Below are 20,109 nucleotides of genomic sequence, written 5' to 3'. Positions count from 1 at the left end.
AAGTAAAAGAATATCTGGCAAGTGATTTTTTTTTCATAGGAACTGTTTTAAATGACATATTAAATAGTAAATTTTAAAAAATCCAACAAAGATTTAGGGGCCTGAAGGAGGCACTAACTGACATACACATAAATATCTTATTCAATAGCTCTAGTAATCTAAATGAAGAAACATTATTTAAAATCTTTCTGTCAAAATGGTGTCAAATATGAATGAATGCAGCTTTAACTATTTGTGTGATATTAATTACATAAGACCTTAAATTTAATCCTCATTTTAACTTTTTAATATTTTGTACAGTATGTTATGTTATGTTATCTTATTCTATTCTATTTTTTTTTTTATTTTTACTGCTCTTAACTTGTGCTTTCTGCTGTGACCCAAAAATTTCCTACGTGTGGGACTCATAAAGGTTTATCTTATCTTACATGTGGATTGCGTTTTCTTTTTTAATTCGTTTTAAGGCCCCTTGCTGCTCGTGAGGGCATCTACTCATTTTAATAAATCCCTTGAAGCAGGTTGAGCAGGTTTTATGACATAAATGAAACTTCACCTTCAGAGTGTGAACTATCTAAAGACAACAGTTAGCATTTAGGCAGTAAAAGCCTAACTGTGTTACCATTCGGTGTCCAGTACCTCAGCTTCTTTACAAACAAATCAGTAGTTTAATAAGTGTACAATACTTGCCAAAACGTGGTTCTCTGCATGTATTTTAGAAACACATAGGATTCTACAAAAAGTCAAAGACAAAGATTATGACATAAGGTCAGTTAAAACAAGCTCAGAACAACAACATCATATACTTTATAAAAATCCTATCCTTATCTATTTTCTAGAATGAAAAAAGTAACCAGAAACAGAAAAGTTGCCTCCTACACCACCCTAAATACAAGCTACAGTGAGGGCCTTTCTAAGCAAAAGGGAAAAACAAAGTGTTCTATATTGACAATATGGTCAAGATAGCACCAGCATTAGCAAGTTGGCTCTGATCATCTCGTTATAGTAAAAGCTTACCAAGTTAACTTTTGTGGCCCTTGCTTTAAATATGATAGCTGTCTAGAGTATTCTGTACCACTTCACTTTTTTTTGTCTAATTTGCATCTTGAAGTCACCTCACATGCCACAGGTAAAACTACAGCCTTGTGATGCACAAACAATATGTATTCAGATTATTAGTAGGTGGGAATAGGGTGGGAATAAAAAAACGCTTAGGTTTATGTGTGTCAAAGTCAATAATCAAGAGAAGACTTCACCAGTGTGAATACAGAGGGTTCACCACAAGATGTAAACCATTGGTGGGCCCCAAAAACAGGAAGGCCAGATTAGATTTTGCCAAACACCCTCTAAAAATCCTTCACAGTTCTGGAACAACAACATCCTATGGACAGATGACACCAAGATCAAGGAACTGCTCATGATCCTAAGCATACCACCTCATCAGTGAAGCATGGTGGTGGTAGTGTCATGGCGTGGGCATGTATGGCTGCCAGTGGAACGCGTTCTCTTGTATTTGATGATGTGACTGTTGACAAAAGCAGCACAGGTTAAAATATGCCATGCATTTCACTTGCTGAAGACAAAACTGAAGAGAAAATGCCCCAAGAACAAGCAGGAACTGAAGACGGTTGCAGTAGAGGCCTGGCAGAGCATCACCAGAGATGAAACCCAGCGTCTGGTGATGTCTATGTGTGTGCTGTATTTGACTGCAAAGGATTTGCAACCAAGAATTAAAACGTGAAAGTTTGATCTATGATTCTTATTCTTTCCCATTACTTTTGGGAGGCACATATGCAAACCGTTCACCTGATTTGGATATAAATACCCTCAAATAAAAGTTGACAGTCTGCAGTTAAAGCACATCTTGCTCGTATCATTCCATTGAAATCCATTGTGGTGGTGTATAGAGCCAGAAATGTTAGAATTGTGTCGGTGTCCCAATATTTATGGACCTGACTATCTCAAAAAGAAACGTAATGCTGAAAACATAAAAGGTGCTTTTGCTGTCTTTATGTCCCAGGTATCATATGGTATATGATACCATACAGACAGCATAGGATGAGTATGCTGAGTATGATATGACAATGATGAATCATCATTAACCACAATTATCCGAGCCATCTAATTTAATTGAAGCTGTCCTTATCAGAGTCAGGAGATGGTGGCCGAGAGAACTCGAAAAAGGACCCAGATGATTTCCTTGATTTAAGAAGTCGTAGCACCTCTGTAAGCTGTGTCTCCAGCACTGTCATGCGACTGTTCAGATTTCTGATGTCTCCTTTTAATTCTTGTTTGAACTCGAGGATAGACGCTTGCACACTCTGCTCTGGTATTGGACAAAAGACCCTCTTTTCATCAGACTGGACTGGGCTTCGCTCCTGTGGTGTTCTGACACTGCCAACATTATCTAAGCGGAGATCGCTCTTTGTGATGCCACTGTCACATGAATCTGTTTTCCTTAGAGACACCTCGTTGTGACACTTAGTTCTACCAGTCAGCATTTCCATGGACTCAGCCTTGGAGACACTGCTCCACGACTCAGCTTTCACAACTGACTCTTTGAAACGTCCCCACCCTTTAGCTTTGGGTGGCTCTGCAGATTTGCAACCAGTTAGGCTGCCATTTTGGATGCCGGGAACATGAAACATGGCTTGGCTGGATGCCCTGGATGATGAAGATGTGGAGGAACTGGTGGTTGCAGTTTGGTTCTCAGTTACTATGACAATACTAGTAGAGGCAAGCCTCTCTGGACCTCTGGATGGCTCCAGGTGAATAACACCTTTCTCGACATCACCAGTGGCCTGACTACCCCGCTCAGCAGCGAGACGGGCTTCCTTCTGCTGCCGGAAACGCTGAAAGAGTCGTCGAACTGGGTGGTCTGGTGGGAGGTTGAGAGGAGCCTCATTCTTCCTTTTCAGCATCTCTTCCTCTTCACGTTTCACATCACTGATCTTCCGAAAGACAATCTGTTAAGAGATAGACCATAGTTATTGCAGCTCAAAGAATCAGTACTGTGGTACTGATACTGATGAATCTTCTTTGTTAGCTTTCCTATCTGGCTTTAAAGGTACTTTATTTATAACGATTTTCCAGTCTTACTGACCACCTAAACCATTTAAATGACACATAAATTCACTCCACTCCCACATCTAAAACACTTACACTGCCACTTTATGCTGCAGTTACTGTGTTGTTTTAACCTATAATGTGTTTAAATTCTTTAGACTTTTCTACTATTATTTATTTATTTATTTTTTTTTAGAAATGTAATGGGCAGTAGACTTACCCATTTTCTTTATTTTGCTATTTTCTTGGTTATATTTTGCCAACGAACTGTTTTATACAAGGCAGCTTATAGCTAGAATTGTAAACTCGTTGACTCATTGGGTTGTCTAGAATGATTACTGAACTGAAGCCAGATGACGAAAAGATATCCCGGGTATAGCAAACTTGTTTTATTGTACAGGCCCCATGTATTAAACTGGAAAATTTATTAAAATTCCCCAAGAATTTAGGCTTGTCTTCATACAGTTTTCTTGTCAATGAACAGGAAATGTAAATTATTGAATAGCCTATTTAATATCAGCTTTTGTTATCAACACAAAAAGAAAATTTGTGTTTGGTCAATTATTTATTTGCTGTAACAATGCTTCTTTGTAATAAATTTATTTCCTCTTAAATGATGCCACAGTTGTTGGAAAATGCATTTGTGGCTTCAGCTGCAGAGTTGAAAAATAAAAAAAAACTTGCAAAATATTTTCTGCCAGTGCCACAACAGACTGATCTGTTCGATTATTCTCTCAAACATAAGGATTGTGAAAAGTTACATTCAAGCTGTCAAAGATCACTCAGGTAGGAAGGATGTGTACCAAAGTTCAGTGCATATTAACACTGAATTCAAATGAAGATTCCACAGGGCAGGATTATCTACAAATGGTATTCCAGTTCAGTTTGTGTCTTTGTCCCATAAACAGAGACATACACACAGAGAAAGAGGAGATAGAGAGCACTAAAGGAGAAAGAGCCAGAGAGAAAGTGGTGAGCTGACACAGAGAGGACCATAACAGTATCTACCCCCACCAACAGGACCAGGAGACTGCCAGTGACCCACTGACCTTGTGAGAATGTTGGGATGTCTACAGTACGGTGTACATTTTAGGACATCCTCAGGTCTCAGGAAAAAAGCTGTCAGGTCTCAGACAAAAAGTCGTCAGGTCTCAGACAAAAAGTCATCAGGTGTCAGGTCTCAGAAATCAGGTCTCAGAAGTCAGGTATCAGGTCTCAGGTGTCAGGTCTCAGGTGTCAGGTCTCAGAAGTCAGGAGTCAAGTCTCAGAAATCACATGTCAGGAGTCAGGTCTCAGGAATCAAAAGTCAGGTGTCAGGTCTCAGAACACAAGCTATCAGACAGAGAGAAGCCTCCTTCAGGTGGCACTTTTGTCAGGTCCCAGCCAATGACTGTAGAAAACATGGACGACACTACAGCACTTACTCCCATTGCATAAAAATGAAGCCAAAATATCCCGCTTGTAGACGCTGCCATGTTGCACTTTTGGAGCCAGAGTCTGCACAGTAGCGACTTGAGGTGGAGCGCCTGCGTGACGCTCCCGTCCACACACCTGCTGGATGTGACCACGAACAAGTCCCCTACACTTTTTACGTAGCCCGGCTGCTCCAGTTTATCTGCTGATGGGTTTACCGCGACTGACGACTCGTCCAATTAAGGTAAATACAACCATGTCACTATTATCAAAAAACCACACAGCTTATCATCTTATAGTTTTACAGCATCTAAAATCACTCTGTTGTTAATTCGTGTGCTAGATTAGCCGCTAGAATATACAATGTGTTGGAGGCTTGTTGCTAGCTAGTTAGCGATGCTACACACCTGTTACTCTGCAATAGTCTGCAAAGTGATTCAGCACTCCTTAGTTTTTGTTATCCAGTTTTAGACAGAGATTAGATCAGCTGCCCAATCCACAGAGGCCCAGGGTTACTGTTAATATTAAAAATGTAATGCTGTCCTTTGAGATTTTAACATAAGACTGAAGATTTAAACACTTTTAGACCAATTACACTGACAGAGCACTCCACAGCCTGCTAACATGGAAACCTTAAATACTACACTCTGATGAGTACAAGTGTATATAAAACTGCTTCATAATTCGATTAATATCCGTTGTTTTATAATGCTTGACATGTTTATTATCAAACAGTGATGGTATAACGTTTGTATCTGTCCTGCCTTTTGCTATTTTTGCTAAGAGATGGCCAGGTTTGTTCCCAGATTCATAATTTATGCTTATCAAAGAAAATTGCTGCCTTTGCTCTTTTAGTCAGTAATTGATTTAAAGCTGAGCGGGCTGCTTCTAACTTCTTAAGTATAGTTTTGGACCTTTTAAACTGCACTTCTAGTTTTTGTATTATGTGCTCTAAACCAAGTTGTTCTTTCATTGAAGCCTTTTTCTGCGCTGTGGTGTATGAGATAATACTACCCCTAAGATAGGCTTTAGCGGTTTCCCACAACAAAGATGGGCTTACATCTTCCGTTTTATTAGTGGTCATAAAAACATTCCACTCTTTAGTGATATACTCAATAAATAAGGATTCATCCTCCATCGGCGGGAATATGGCTCAAAATAAGGTGGGTGAATATTTATACTTACTACTGAATGATCAGATAATGGACAAGACCTTATTGAGCACTCTTCCATCCTATCCAACACCGTCCTGGATGACAAGAGCAAATCTATTCTTGAGAAACTCTGATGGGGGCAAGAAAAAAAAGTGAAATCCCTATCTGTGGGGTGAGCTACTCGCCAGGAATCAAAAATTTCTAGATCAGAACAAAACTCTATCAGTCTAATGCTTTTTGGTGACAATTCACCCCCTGGTGGAGATTTATCAACCCTAGGATCAGGAACACAATTAAAATCACCTCCCAAAATCAAATATGGAGAAGCTATGGCTGAAACATGGGTTAAGAGATTGGGAAAAAAAGAGACATCTTCTGAATCTGGACCATAAACACATCCTATGAAAATAGATTCTCTAAATAAGAAACCAGATATAAGAATGTAGCGTCCTTCCTTATCTTTTATGACTTTTTCTATGGTTAGAGGCAGATTACGATGGATAAGGATGGCGGCTACTCTACTTTTTGTATCATAGGATGAGTAAAAAACCAACCCAACGTGTTCCAAATCATTTAAATGAGTTTCTGACAGTAAGGCAATTTGTGTTTTTCCTTCTTCAAAAATGAAATATTTTTTTGTCTTTTAACAACATTATTCAGCCGTTTAACATTTAAAGAAATTATTTTAAGATCAGTCATATCAGCTCAGCTTTTTTTTTTGTTATAATTTTTTTCCCCTCTCTATTATAACATGATGTGTGGGAAACCATTTCTCGGAGTGCGCTACTGCAAATAAGCAAACTGATGTTTCCATAAAAGGGAATGTGGGTAATTTTAGATGCATTATATAGACACAAACACGAAAAAATAAATAAATAAATAAACAACAGAAACAATAGCCACGCATATTAATGATAAAAAAGGAGAAAGACAACCCCTAAAACCCCCCCCCCCCCAAAAAAAAAAACGATCCTGCGATCCATCAAAAAAGAAAACTGGGTCCCGTGAAACCGAGCAAGAGTCACTGACAGAGAGGCAAAAAGAAAAGAAAAGAGAAACAAAAATTCCCCTCCAAACTCCCGCATGCCACCGAAAAAGCCAGCCAACCTCATTTATATTTCTTTTTTTTTTTTTTCTTTTTTTTTGCCTGTCCCGTTTGGCTCTTTTGCATCAGAATTGTTGTCTAAAGGCAAACAAAGATGCCCAACGGATTTACTTTACCAAATTGACCATCCCAGCCTTGCCGTAATGGTCCATTTGATTCACCTTTTATTGTTTATTTTATTTTCACTTACTGAATACGGGACAGACTTGACTGGGGGAAAGAAGGGGAGAAAGAAAGAGGGAAAGAGAAACAGCTGAGAAGAGGGACGGGGGAGAAGGGCAAAAAACATAAACCAACAGAACGGGCAGAGAAAAAAAATGCATCTATCGATCACCTGGATCACCTGCTGAGAAAGAAAAAAGAAAACAAGCAGAAGAGAATAAGAGTAATAGAATAAACAACATCACAATGATATATGGGAATATGACAGTAAATACTAAATGTTAAACATTATTGTGCAGCACATAAGATCAACAGAACACAGTGTGCTTTGAGGTAGGAGCCAAAAAGGGTGTAGTTTGTGGGTGTGATCACCCGTGTGTACACCTGTGAGCATGGACGCGCTTGTTTTTTTAAAAGGTTCCTTCATGTAATGATCTGCTAGAGGGTGTGGGGGGGGCCACAGGGGAAGTGGTGGTGGGGGGAGATAGGCCTCCAAACCTTGGAGGGCCTGAGGTGTCCCCAGAGAGGTGGCGTCTGATACCCGACCTGACATATAGACACAGAAATACAGGCACACACAGATACAAACATCCATTCCCACCCTCATGCTCTCATATACACTTACTCCACCACTCAACCAACGTAGAGACAGACATAAAGAGACGCTGTACACACGATCACATTCCCCAAGCGTACTCTAAGCCCCGGGTCTAGGTACCCTTGCCCCTGGAGGGGGAAACTGCCTGATGGTTTCTGCCCAGAGTTTTATAAAACACTAAGTCATCTTCTTGCAGGACCATTGACTGATATGTTTTTAGACTCTTTTAAGAATGAACAATTGCCCTCAACACTTAGACAGGCTAATATTTTGTTAATTTTAAAGAAAAATAAATCACCAGATAGGTGTGAATCATACAGACATACAGCCTCATCAATGTCGATGCTAAATTACCCTCCAAGCTATTAGTAAGGAGGCTTGAGGGCATTCTCCCACTGCTTATAAACCCTGATCAAACAGGCTTTATCCAAAATCGTTTCTCATCTACAAATATTAGACGACTATTAAATATTATACAATACTCGAATCAGACAAATTATAAAGCCTATGTTATATCTTTAGATGCCGAAAAGGCATTTGCCAGAATCGAGTGGACATATTTATTTAATGTATTAGAAAGATTTGGCTTAGGTGAGGGTTTTATTGCATGGATTAAAACTATCTACTGTATAGGAATTTCTTTTACTTACGTATTAATCACATTATTTTATTGTATAATGCCTTGGTGCCACTGGATTTTAACATGTCTGACACTCATACTGAAAGACAAATGGCGGGGGTGTAGCAAGGAAGCAGACAACTCCACAGGAAGAGTCTTTTGTCTCTTCGAGGACTCTGGGAGGTAGCAAGGGAGTCTGAACCTTAAGGTGTGAAACAGCTGTGTACTGCCTTTTGTTCCTGGAGAAGGTATTTAACTGAGAGCCATGCTAGGCTCAGGGAGACTCTGCTGACCGTCTGTCCCGCGGACATGCAGGGACTTCATCAAGCTTGGTTGTCTGTTGTCTTTGTGTGTTTTGATTAAAGAATGTTAGCTACCGCTCACCGCTTGTCTGCAGGCTTTATTTAAATGGAAAACTTCCACAACACTACAAACTTCCAGAAGCTTGTGTCATAACTAATGGTGTACAATCATCAGCGTTTCCACTGCAAAGAGGTACGAGGCAAGGCTGTCCCCTGTCCCCTTACCTCTTTGCATTAGCACTTGAACCTCTAGCTGACACCATTCGCCAGCACCGAGATGTGCATGGTATAACAGTGGGTGGAACAAATCATAAGATAGCATTGTATGCTGACGATATTTTGCTGTTCTTATCAAAACCAGAACAATCAACACCAGCTATTATGTCTACTATACATGAGTTCAGCTCATTCTCTGGTTACAGAATTAATTTTGGGAAATCAGAAGTCATGGGTGATCAGATTAACTCTTTGCCAGATATTTCTAATCCCTTTCAATGGTCCCCCAGCGGCTTTACATACCTTGGGCTAAACATTCCACCAGTTCTTAAAGATTTATGGAAACTGAACTTATCACCAGTTATAATAAAAATCAAAAAAGATTTAGATAGATGGCAAAAATTGCCGCTTTCTCTTATGGGGCGTGTGAACTTAATCAAAATGAGTATTCTCCCGCGTTTATTTATATCCCCTACAAATGCTACCTTTACTGATCACTCAGAAAGTTTCTTGTGATATAGAAAAAGCCTTTTCAAAATTTATCTGGCGTGGCAAGAAACCTAGATTAAGGATTGGAACTTTACAACTGCCTATAGATAGGGGAGGCTTAGCCTTACCAAATTTAATTTTTTATAATTGGGCATGTCGTAGCCGTGTCTTATGGGAGTGGCTACATGCTTATCTAAATTCTCACTCTCACCTAGACTCTTGGTCCACTTTACCTTATTCCCTTTGGAGCATAGCTGTCTGTGACAAAAAAACAATATTACAAATGGGGATTAAGAATAACCCAATCATTTATAGATGCTTTTCATTCTTAAAGTCTTATATGTTGAATTGAACTATGTGATCTGTTCAAAGCCTCCCAGTCAGTGCTGTTCAAAGGTGATCATTTAGGACTTCAGCAATAATACAGACAACAATGTAGTTAGCAATAAAACAGTTTTATTGGGAATTAACTTAAAAAACAAACAAACAAACATATGTCTCCTATTTTTTGTCACACAGGAAAGAAGCATCAATATCTGATGAGAAGACTCATTTATTTCTTTTGGGGGGGGTCAACAGGAGAAGAATATCTCTAACAGTTGATTTGTTCACATTTTCACATCTTAATTTTTAAGTGAAATGTGCATTTGGAGTTTATACACTTTGTATATAAGGCAACCGTTTCCTTTTGCAGTATTTTTGTGTGTTGCGTTTTTAACAAAAGGGGAACAAAGCCCAACATCAGTAACCCTACAAATGTCACTTCTGTTTAGTTTTCTGTCTTCATTTATGTCGGAAGTGATAGCAGTGCTGTACGTTTTCATTTTTCAGAAATCTCTCAATCAGAACATGGTATTGTGGCTTGTTGGGAGTGGCTAGTTATCTCCGATCATGCCTTAGGAACATGTGTTGATGAGGAAGATGAGGAAACTGTGTTATTTACATCTGTTATTGTTACGTGAATCTTAACTGTACCTGTTAATTTTACAGTGTAAATTTACTGGCAGTTATTGTTCGATGGAAATAGATGTTTATACCATGAGTGAGTTCATGTGCTTGGTCATTAAGGCTCTGAAGCATCATGTAATGCAGTGAGTATCTCACAAAAGGAGTTCTCCCTTCTTCTTTTTGGGGTGGAATAGCTAGCTCAACCTCTACGTGGGCTTTTTATAGTAAAGACGCTTCACCCCACCACAGTATATTATTAATTTGGAAATTGTTTTGAGAGATTTCCTGTATACCACTAGAGGGAACTCAAGTACCACAGTTTAAGAACCACTGCTGTAAAGAAGGCCTGAAATTCATCCAAAATGATGTGAGAGTTTTAATTTCACATACAGTTATTGCTGCTTAAGGTGCTTTTACAATGTACTGAATCACGTGGTAAATTAAATTTTTCTTAGGACTGTATAAAGTCCCGTGAAAAGGTTTTTTTGGCATGACTTAAAATACATGTAATAGATACTAAATATACATCAGTAAAGCAAACTCACCCTCTTCCTCAGGTTGTAAGTAAGCACCAGGTTCTTGGCAAAGTGGTTTGCAAAGTTGGCGTAAAACTCCAGAACTTTTTGCAGCGCATCTCTTTTGATTATATGGAGGTCACAGTAGGTCAATGCTCGGACATTAGCGCAGGACTGAGCCAGTGTCATCTCCTTCCAGAACACGTCACCAAACACATCACCTTTACCTGCAAAACAAACACAGTTAGGTCCACAAATATTTCAACAGATACAACTTTTTTCTAATTTTGGTTCTGTACATTACAATGAATTTTAAGTGAAACAACTCAGATGCAGTTGAAGTGTAAAATGTCTGTGAAGGTTCTCACAGACATGTGAAAACTTCAAGTATTTTTTTAACACAATCCCTTCATTTCAGGAACTCAAAGGTAACTGGACAAATTAAATGACTAAAAAAAATAAAATGTTCAATTCTGATACTTGGTTGAAAACCCTTTGCTACCAATGAAAGCCTGACATCACCAGATTTCCTCCTTTTCCATGCTCTGCCAGACCTCTACTGCCGCGGCTTTCAGTTGCTGTTGGTTTGTCGGTCTTTCTTTCCAAATTTTAGTCCTGAAGTAAAATGAATGCACATTTGGGTAAAGATCAGGTGACTGACTTGGCCTTTCAAGAATATTGCACTTCTTTGCTTTAAGAAACTCCTGGGTGGCTGGGTTATGTTTTAGGTCATTGTCCTTCTGTATGAAAGGCCACCCAAACAATTTAAATGCATTTAGCTGGAATTGCTGTCCTGTGTCACATCATCAATAAACACGAGTGTCCCACTTCCACTGGTAGCCATGCATGCCCAAGCCTTACCCTGGCTCCACCTTGTTTTACAGATGATGTGGTATGCCTTAGATCATGAGCTGTTCCATGTCTCCATACTTTTTTCCTTTTGGTAGAAGTTGATCTTGATTTCATCTTTCCAAAGAATGTTTTTCCACAACTGTGCTGGCTTTTTTTTTTTTTTAATTATGAGTGGCTTGCGCTTTGCAGTGAACCCTCTGTTTTTACTTTGTTGGAGTCTTCTCTTTATGGTAGGTGGATATTGGTGTGCCTACCTCCTGGAGAGTGTTGTTCACTTGGTTGACTGTTATAAAGGGGTTTCTCGTCACCATGGAAATTATTCTGCGAGCATGCACAACTGTTGTCTTCTGTGGACATTCAGGTCTTTTTGCATTCACCAATACTTTCTTTCTTTTTTTTTCAGGATGTACCAAAGGGTAGATTTTGCCACTCCCACTATTGTAGCAAATTCTCAAATGTTACTCAAAGAGTATTATACAGAATAGACACTTGTATTAAGTTATAAAAAACACAAGTTTAGAGAACAATGTTTAGAACACAGATAAAAAACAAAACACACATAAACTTAACATCAGTACCTGCTTATATAAATACCTAAATGTGTGAGTCAACAGGAAGTTAATATTAATAACCAACGGCAATGACAACATGCTGCTTTCTAGTTTTCACAGTAAGAGACACATAAAAACGACATAACACTGAAATACAGTACAGGAAAATTTTTTTAAGGGAATTGCCAGTTAAAATTTAAATTTTCTTTGCAGCACAATTCAACCAAAAATAAAACCACTACATGTAAATGTACACAAAAGAAATTTCCTTCATGAAACTAAATGAATTCTACCACAATAACTGATTTGATTTACAGCCTAAAGATCACTGGGATGAGCTCTCAGCCATATGGCCATGTGACTGGGATCATACCTTTATGTGAAAGAATGGAGGGGGGCAGACATTTCAAACACAGCATTTATAGTTGTACAGGCCAGGTACACAGAAATACAGGGGAGTTGGATTTAAATGAAAAGTTAGGAAAAAAATGAAAAACCAAGCGAAAATGTTAAATGAGAAGCATCTGGCTGCATCTCAAACATATTGGAGAACTGCAAAGCTGAGTGCAGAATTTATAGCATAAGGAGCTGGCTAAAGTGATGCCGGTTTTTATTTTGAAAACTAAAAGCTAACACTAACCTTGTTTCAGAGAACAAACATGGCTTACCCACAATTTCTTCATTGTCTTATCCTGAAATAAAGGATAAACAAAGATCTGATCCAACTATCAGAGAAGTCATAGCACAGATTGTACTGGAAGAAACACCTCACCCCACCTCCAGCAAAGAGCTCCCTGATTTCCCATTTTTGCTGTGGGAGTTAAATCGCTTAGAACTACACAACAAGGTAAAATAATAAGGCAAGATGCAGGACCAAGTGACCTATCAATTGGTTCTCCCTGAAGAGTTCAGAGCCTTAGTGGTTCACAATTTGCACATGGACCAACTGGGTATTCCCAGAACCCTTTTTAGAACTAGGTTTTATTGGCCGCTGAAGAAAGAGTCCTCTTGAAAAAGCAGCTGCTCTGGTAAACATTAAACTTCTCAACCATTAGAACTTGTCCATGTGAACTTTCTCAATCTAGAACCAGACAGCAGTAACCCAAAGAACATCCTTGTAATGACACATCATTTCACTAAATAGGCAGTTACCATGCCTAGACCCAACCAGAAAGTTAAGACTGTTGTTTGGGGGATAACTTTATTGTCCACTATGGTGCCACATACTGATCAAGGGCCTGATTTCGAATTCACACTCACAGTATACACAAAATCTCAGGTCAACTTCAGAGAAAAGTTGCAATCTAGCTTCTTGAAATGCACAAAAAGCAGCAGATAAAAAAAGGCCCATTTGACCGAAGGGTAACATCTTAGTGAGAAATGTACGTTTACATGGCAAACACAAATTAGTGAGAAACTGAGATCCATGTTGTAAATGGTAAATGGCCTGTATTTGTATAGCGCTTTACTTAGTCCCTATGGACCCCAAAGCGCTTTACACTACATTCAGTCATTCACCCATTCACACACACATTCACACACTGGTGATGGCAGCTACATTGTAGCCACAGCTGCCCTGGGGCGCACTGACAGAGGCGAGGCTGCCCGACACTGGCACCACCGGGCCCTCTGGCCACCACCAGTAGGCAACAGGTGAAGTGTCTTGGCCAAGGACACAACGACCGCGACTGTCCGAGCCGGGGCTCGAACCGGCAACCTTACGATTACAAGATGAATTGCCAACTCTTGAGCCACGATCACCCACTCCAGTAGTTAAACCTGCTGGAGACCTCCCTGTCACTATGTCACCCACACGTGACATACTGATCTCCTGCTTCCCTATGGTTTTCCAGCTGTCAATCACTAGTTTTTATATAAATAACCAATGTGAATAAAGGGTTTCCAAAATCAGGGTAAGTTATTGTTTCAATGATTACGACAGCCCAGTAGAAATAGAGAACCATATTTTATTCGATTTTGTTTTCCTTAATATTGTTATTATATTATAATGTTATATAATATTATTATATAATAAGAAGAATAACACCTTTGGATTACAAGATAATTTATTAATTTGTATATTGTCTAAGTTGACAATTTCTTGGTTTAAACGGTTTTATTGGAATGAGGGAGGAGACTTCATCTGCTCCTTCCTAGCACTCATGGTCAGCCAGAGCAGGTAGAAAATGCAACGCATGCAACACGAGAACTGAGAATTAAGTTCGCAAAAGAAGGAGAAAGAAAACCAAGCATTTTGTATCTCTAAAAGTATGCATTGTGAGCAGGACGGCAGCCAGGAGCAGGGTTCCAGGAGCCTGAGTTAGTACGTGAGCGGTACCGGCTAGATATAGTCGGGCTTACGTCAATGCATGGCTTGGGCTCTGGAACCAGTCTTCTGGAGAGGGACTGGACTCTCAGTCTGGAGTTGCCCCTGGTGAGAGGCGGTGGGTTGGGGTGGGTATCTGGGTATCCCTTTGGCTTGCTGCCTGTATATTGGGGTTTCTCCCATTGGATGAGAAGGTTTTCTCCCTACTGGGAGACTTCAAACCTCACGTGGGCAACGACAGCGAGACCTGGAGGGGAATGATTGAGCGGTGTATTGTTTTTGGACATAGCAAACACCATGTTCAAACATAAGAGTGTCCATAAGTGGACGTGTGCAGTGTTGGGGAGTAACGGAATACATGTACCGCCGTTACGTATTTAGAATACAAAATATGAGTAACTGTATTCCGTTACAGTTACCGTTTAAAAAGGTGGTATTCAGAATACAGTTACTTTGTTGAAATAAATGGATTGCACTGCGGTACTTTCCTGTTTCATTTTGTCGCGGGTCAGGACTGTTTGGGTTTTGTTTGACAGCTACGTTCTTTCGTTCCAGGCGGCAGCGTTACGGTTGCCATGGTTACAGGGCGACGCTCTCTCTCTCTTTCTGCGACTGTGTGTTTCCTGGGTGAGAGAGCGCCTTTTCGTTGTTGTTGTTGTGCTAAGCTAACAGGCAGAATGCTACAAGCATAGCTCTAAAGAATGTAGCATCATGGGCAGTGTAGTCCGTGTTGCAGGGAGAATGCACTGCCATACACGTTATGTGTCTGTGAGCGCGAGGAGGGAGAAAAAGGCGAGTGGAAAGGTACGAGTTGTCATCGAGGAAAAACGGGAGCTGGAAACATGTAAATATAATAATAACCACTGCAGCCAAGAAGAGTGCCTGACGAGCCCAGTTGTAAGTAAGCTATTAAGACTCGACTGTACACCGTGTTCGTGTTTTCCTCCGAAAACAATAAGTTCCGTTGGAGCAGTCTTTCAACACCTCTCTCTGTCTCTCGCAAGAAAAATTGACCCACACAACAAAGTAAAGCTATTTTTCGGCTATGAGCCGACAGGGACCCCGCCGTATTAGTCAGAGGTCCCTTTACTACAGTTCGGAGTCGCGGACCTTCAGTAATAGTAATAAATCACACAGCAATAGTACATTCACGTTGTTGTAAAAAGCACGATAATATATTAAGTAATCCAAAGTATTCAGAATACGTTACTCTCATTGAGTAACGTAACGGAATACGTTACAGAATACATTTTGGGGCATGTATTCTGTATTCTGTAACGGAATACATTTTAAAAGTAACCTTCCCAACACTGGACGTGTGGCACCAGGACGCTCTGGGCTGCAGGTTGATGGTCGATTTTTTTAATTGTATCACCAGACCTGTAGCCATATGTTCTGGCCACTTGGGTAAAGAGAGGGGCTGAGCTGTCAAGTGATCATCACCTGGTGGTGAGTTGGATCAGGTGGCAGGGGAGGATGCTGGAGAGACCTGAGAGGCAGCTGATAGGTACCGACAGGCAAAGTAGAATGCAGTGCGGGCAGTGGCTGAAGAAAAAACTCAGGTGTAGAAGGAGTTCAGAGAGGCCATGGAAAAAGACTTTTGGACTGACTTGAACAGATTCTGGCAACTCAGGAGGCAACTCAGGAGGGGAAAGCAGTGCTCTACTTGTACTGTGCATAGTGCCAGTGGAGCGCTGCCGACTTCAACTGAGAAAATTGTCGGGCGGTGGAAGGAATACCTTAAGGAGTTCCTTAATCCCATTGGCACATCTTACGTGGAGGAAGCAGAGTCTGGGGATAAGGGGATGATTTCTGGGAGTCAGGTCATTCGGTCCTTATACAACCGTTCCAAGAGCTTGGTCCGCATAGCCAGCAATAAGTCGGACTCATTCCTGGTGGGTGATGGGCTCCGCCAGCCCTGGCCTTTGTCACCAATTCTGTTCAGAATTTTTATGGACAGAATTTCTAGGCACACCCAAGTGGCGGCAGGCTTTCACTTGGGTGGTCTCAGAATCTCATCTGTTCTTCGCGGATGATGTGGTTCTGCTGGCTTCGTCGAGTCGAATGACCTCCATCTCACTTTGGAATGGTTCGCAGCCAAGGTGGTAATGAGAATCAGCACATCCAAATCTGAGGCCATGGTCCTAAGCCAAAAAACAGTGGAGTGCCCACTCGGGCTAAGAGACAAGTTCTTGCCCCAAGTGGAAGAGTTTAAGTATCTCAGGGTCTTGTTCATGAGTGACAGGAGAGGGAGCGGGAGATCGACAGATGGATTGGTGCTGGGGCTGCAGTGATGCGGACACTGTACCGGTCTGTTGTCGTGACGAGAGAGCTGAGTGTGCAAGCGAAGCTCTCAATTTACCAGTCGATCTACGCCCCTACTCTCACCTGTGGTCACGAGCTTTGGGTAGTGACCGAAAGAACGAGAGGCAGAAATGGGCTTCCTCCAAAGGGTGGCTGGCCTCTCCCTTAGAGATAGGGTTAGAAGCCCAGCTATCTGGGAGGGGCTCAGAGTAGAGCCACTGTTCCTTCACATCGAAAGGAGCCAGTTGAGGTGGTTTGGGCATCTGACAAGGATGCCTCCTGGGCCCCTCCTGGGTGAGCTGTTCCAGGCATGTCCCATCGGGAGGAGCCCCAAGGGCCAGACCCAGGACATGCTGGAGAGATTATATCTCTCGGCTGGCATGGGAATGCCTTGGTGTTCCCCCGGACAAGCTGGAGGAGGTGACTGGGGAGAGGGAGGTCTGGGCTTCTCTACTTGGGCTGCTGCCTCCACGACCTGGCCCCGGATAAGTGGAAGAAGATGGTTGGATGGATGGAAGTTTTAAAAACTCCCTGGAGTTGGAAGCTGGATTACTTAATTGGCCTAGGAGGTGGCAAGCTGCCAAGAACCCACTCTTTCCATCTATCAGAGAAGAAACCCACCAATTCCTTCTCCTCCTTAATTGGCCTAGGAGGTGGTAAGCTGCCAAGAACCCACTCTTTCCATCTAACAGAGAAGAAACCCACCAATTCCTTCTCCTCCATCAGTGGAATGCTCTAATATAGCAAAACTAACACAGCCCACATACTGTTACTGACTATTACTATTGGATGCACCCATGAAGAAACAACTGAATTGAGATCATTTATATATGATGTCGCTCCATGGGACAAGACTCAGCAGTCCATCTGCATCTTAAGGATAAAGGACACTCTTTCGAGGATGCCAATGTTCACATTTTGGACAGAGAGGACAGATGGTTTGAAAGAGGAGGGAAAGAAGCCATTTATGTCCACTGTGAGCGACCATCTTTGAACAGAGGCGGTGGATTACAACACCAACTGTTTGACATCTATAATCCAGTTTTGAGATCCCTTCCCAGACGCCTTAACGCCCACTCACACCCTGGGCCATCTGACCTCAGGAAATCACATGATAGGGTGGGGCCAGGCTTCACAATGAGCTCACCCGAAACCCTGGCTGATTGTGACCCACACCCGTTTTCACACCTTGGCTCATGTGATTAGGTAGAGAATCATCAGGGGGTCCTTTGTCCCTCTTTGGGGGAAAACTCCCACTGGGTTTAAATCTGGGACTCTCCACCATTTGGCCCTTAGAACTGAAGAAGCTTCTCGGATGAGAGGTGAACGTCTTCAAGCAACTTAAAGAAGTCCAGACGCTTTTCTTTCCAAGCTTCTTAGACAACCGAATTGAGACTTGACTCTACAGCTTGGAAAACCAAACAGCAATGCAGTACTGACTAACCCCTTCTTAGTTGTCAGACTAAAGAAGTATTGACTGCAATGAAATTTGTAATTAAACTCTAAAATCTAATGTAAGTCAAAGAACTTCTAAAAGTCTGTAATGAGATAATCTGTTAAGAGCTTCCAAGCTACTAATATCTTCCAGAAGGCACAGATCTGCTGCTATGCCTTAGGTCAACTGATAAACAAACATGTGAGACAAATTTTACTTGATACTTTAAAATCAAAAGAGGAGCAGATTCAACAAAAATTTATATTGTGTTTTTGTTAACAACAATGTTAATTTTAGGCAAAAAAAATAATTTTTCCATAACATTTTGAAATTATGGCAAGTATTGATCATGTTGATGAGATAGAGGTCTCAGAAACCCATGTATCAAAATATGATACGAAGGGCGTAATAGGGCTAAACTGCTAATAGAGGGATCGATATCAGACACACAAGAAGAATGTAGACAAGTAGGGGAAAAATTTGTCTGACAGACATCTCACTCAAGCAGAGGGAGGCATCCTTACAAAAACCTTGAAGCTTTCTGTCATGCTGAGAAAATGTTTGCTACTCAAAATCATCACAGCCACAGAATCAGAAATTGGAAACAACATTGCAGATGTTGTTTCAGAAGTGTGACAACAACAGATAAATGTTTTAGCCTGTCTCAGCAATGCAAAGCACCCAGCATCCAATATTACCATCAAGGAGAGCATCAAGGAGTGGAAGACACTTATGCACCACAGTAAAAAACAAAACAAACAACAACATCATTGCTTACTTATTTTTTTCTGAGCCATTCAGGGGTGGATTGGTGTGTTTCTCGTCATATTCCTACTGCATAATCCAAGTGTGCTTGACCTTCAGGGCTCAAACTGATGGCTGGACACTCTCCGTCAGGATTTTCTGGTAGAGAGCAGAATTCATTTATATATGATGTCGTGTATAATGTTATATATGAATACCGGTCAATAGTTTTAGAAAACCCCAATTTTTCCAGTTTTTTATTGAAAATAATGCAGTTTGATGTCTCATTGCACTCTGAAATGACAGTATAGTACAAATAAGAAATTGGAGTTAGAAAAGAAATCATGGAATCAATATATAGACCTAAACTTATTGTATTCTAAACTTTTGACTCATGCAAGTAGCCACCTTTGGCAGATAAAACAGCTGAACACCTCTTTTCCTATCTTTTGCAGAAGTTCCCATAAATGTGTTGCCCTTGGTTACTTTGCTTTCACTCTGCTGTCCAGTTCATCCAAAACAGCTTGATGGGGTTTAAGTCTGGAGACTGTGCTGGACACTCCATGTTTTCACGCTTACCATCTTGTTCTTTTTTCCTGAGGTAGTTCTTGGCAAAGCTTTTACGCATGGCTCTTTGCCTTATTCTGATGCAATCCTAGCAATGGCTTCCTTGCTGCAACTCGTTCTGTCACACCTGCACCTCGAAACCTTCTCTTCACATTTGAAACTGAGACTTGCTTACTATGACCACTATTAAGCTGTGCTTGAAGCTGTTGTCCTGTGAGCCACCTATCATACAACTGTTAATGTTCAGAAACTTGTCCTCTGAGTCAGTTGTGGCTTTGGGTCTGCCAGACCTCTTCCTGTCAGAGGTTGCCCTCAGTACTCACTGACGCCTTGACTTTCTTTGCAAACTCTGGCAGTTCATCGATTACCTTTGTACCATTTCATGCTCTTCATTGGACTTTTGAATTGCAATGAATAACTAGAAAAATTGGTGTGTTCTAAAACTTTTGAATGGTAGTGTGTACACATATAAATATATGTATATGTGTATATAAAAAAAGACACCCAGCGCACCCCTGCGGGCGGTTTATCCTTCAAGCTCGGGTCCTCTACCAGAGGCCTGGGAGCTTGAGGGTCCTGCGCAGTATCTTAGCTGTTCCCAGGACTGCGCTCTTCTGGACAGAGATCTCCGATGTTATTCCCGGGATCTGCTGGAGCCACTCGCCTAGCTTGGGAGTCACTGCACCTAGTGCTCCGATTACCACGGGGACCACCGTTACCTTCACCCTCCACATCCTCGCGAGCTC

The 20,109-nt window shown here is 41.1% G+C and overlaps 1 protein-coding gene across 2 annotated transcripts in view; it reads right to left on the bottom strand.

Annotated features, from left to right (window-relative positions):
• Window positions 1-311: 311 nt before the first annotated feature.
• The window catches only part of LOC308395830 (voltage-gated delayed rectifier potassium channel KCNH1-like), a 103,260-nt gene continuing 83,462 nt past the window's right edge, over window positions 312-20,109 (bottom strand). For both annotated transcript variants that reach the window (XM_080880817.1, XM_080880818.1), the window contains 2 exons: window positions 10,615-10,811; window positions 312-2,963 (listed from right to left, as the gene is read on the bottom strand). In XM_080880817.1, coding sequence (XP_080736943.1) covers window positions 2,124-2,963; window positions 10,615-10,811 — 1,037 coding nt within the window. In that variant the 3' untranslated portion in view covers window positions 312-2,123. The remainder of the gene's footprint in view (window positions 2,964-10,614; window positions 10,812-20,109) is intronic.

Source organism: Rhamphochromis sp. 'chilingali' (assembly GCF_963969265.1).
Source record: "Rhamphochromis sp. 'chilingali' genome assembly, chromosome: 4".
Classification (NCBI taxonomy): Eukaryota; Metazoa; Chordata; class Actinopteri; order Cichliformes; family Cichlidae; genus Rhamphochromis; species Rhamphochromis sp. 'chilingali'.
The sequence above is the reverse complement of the archived record's forward strand: the minus strand, read 5'-3'. Positions and strand labels throughout refer to the sequence as shown.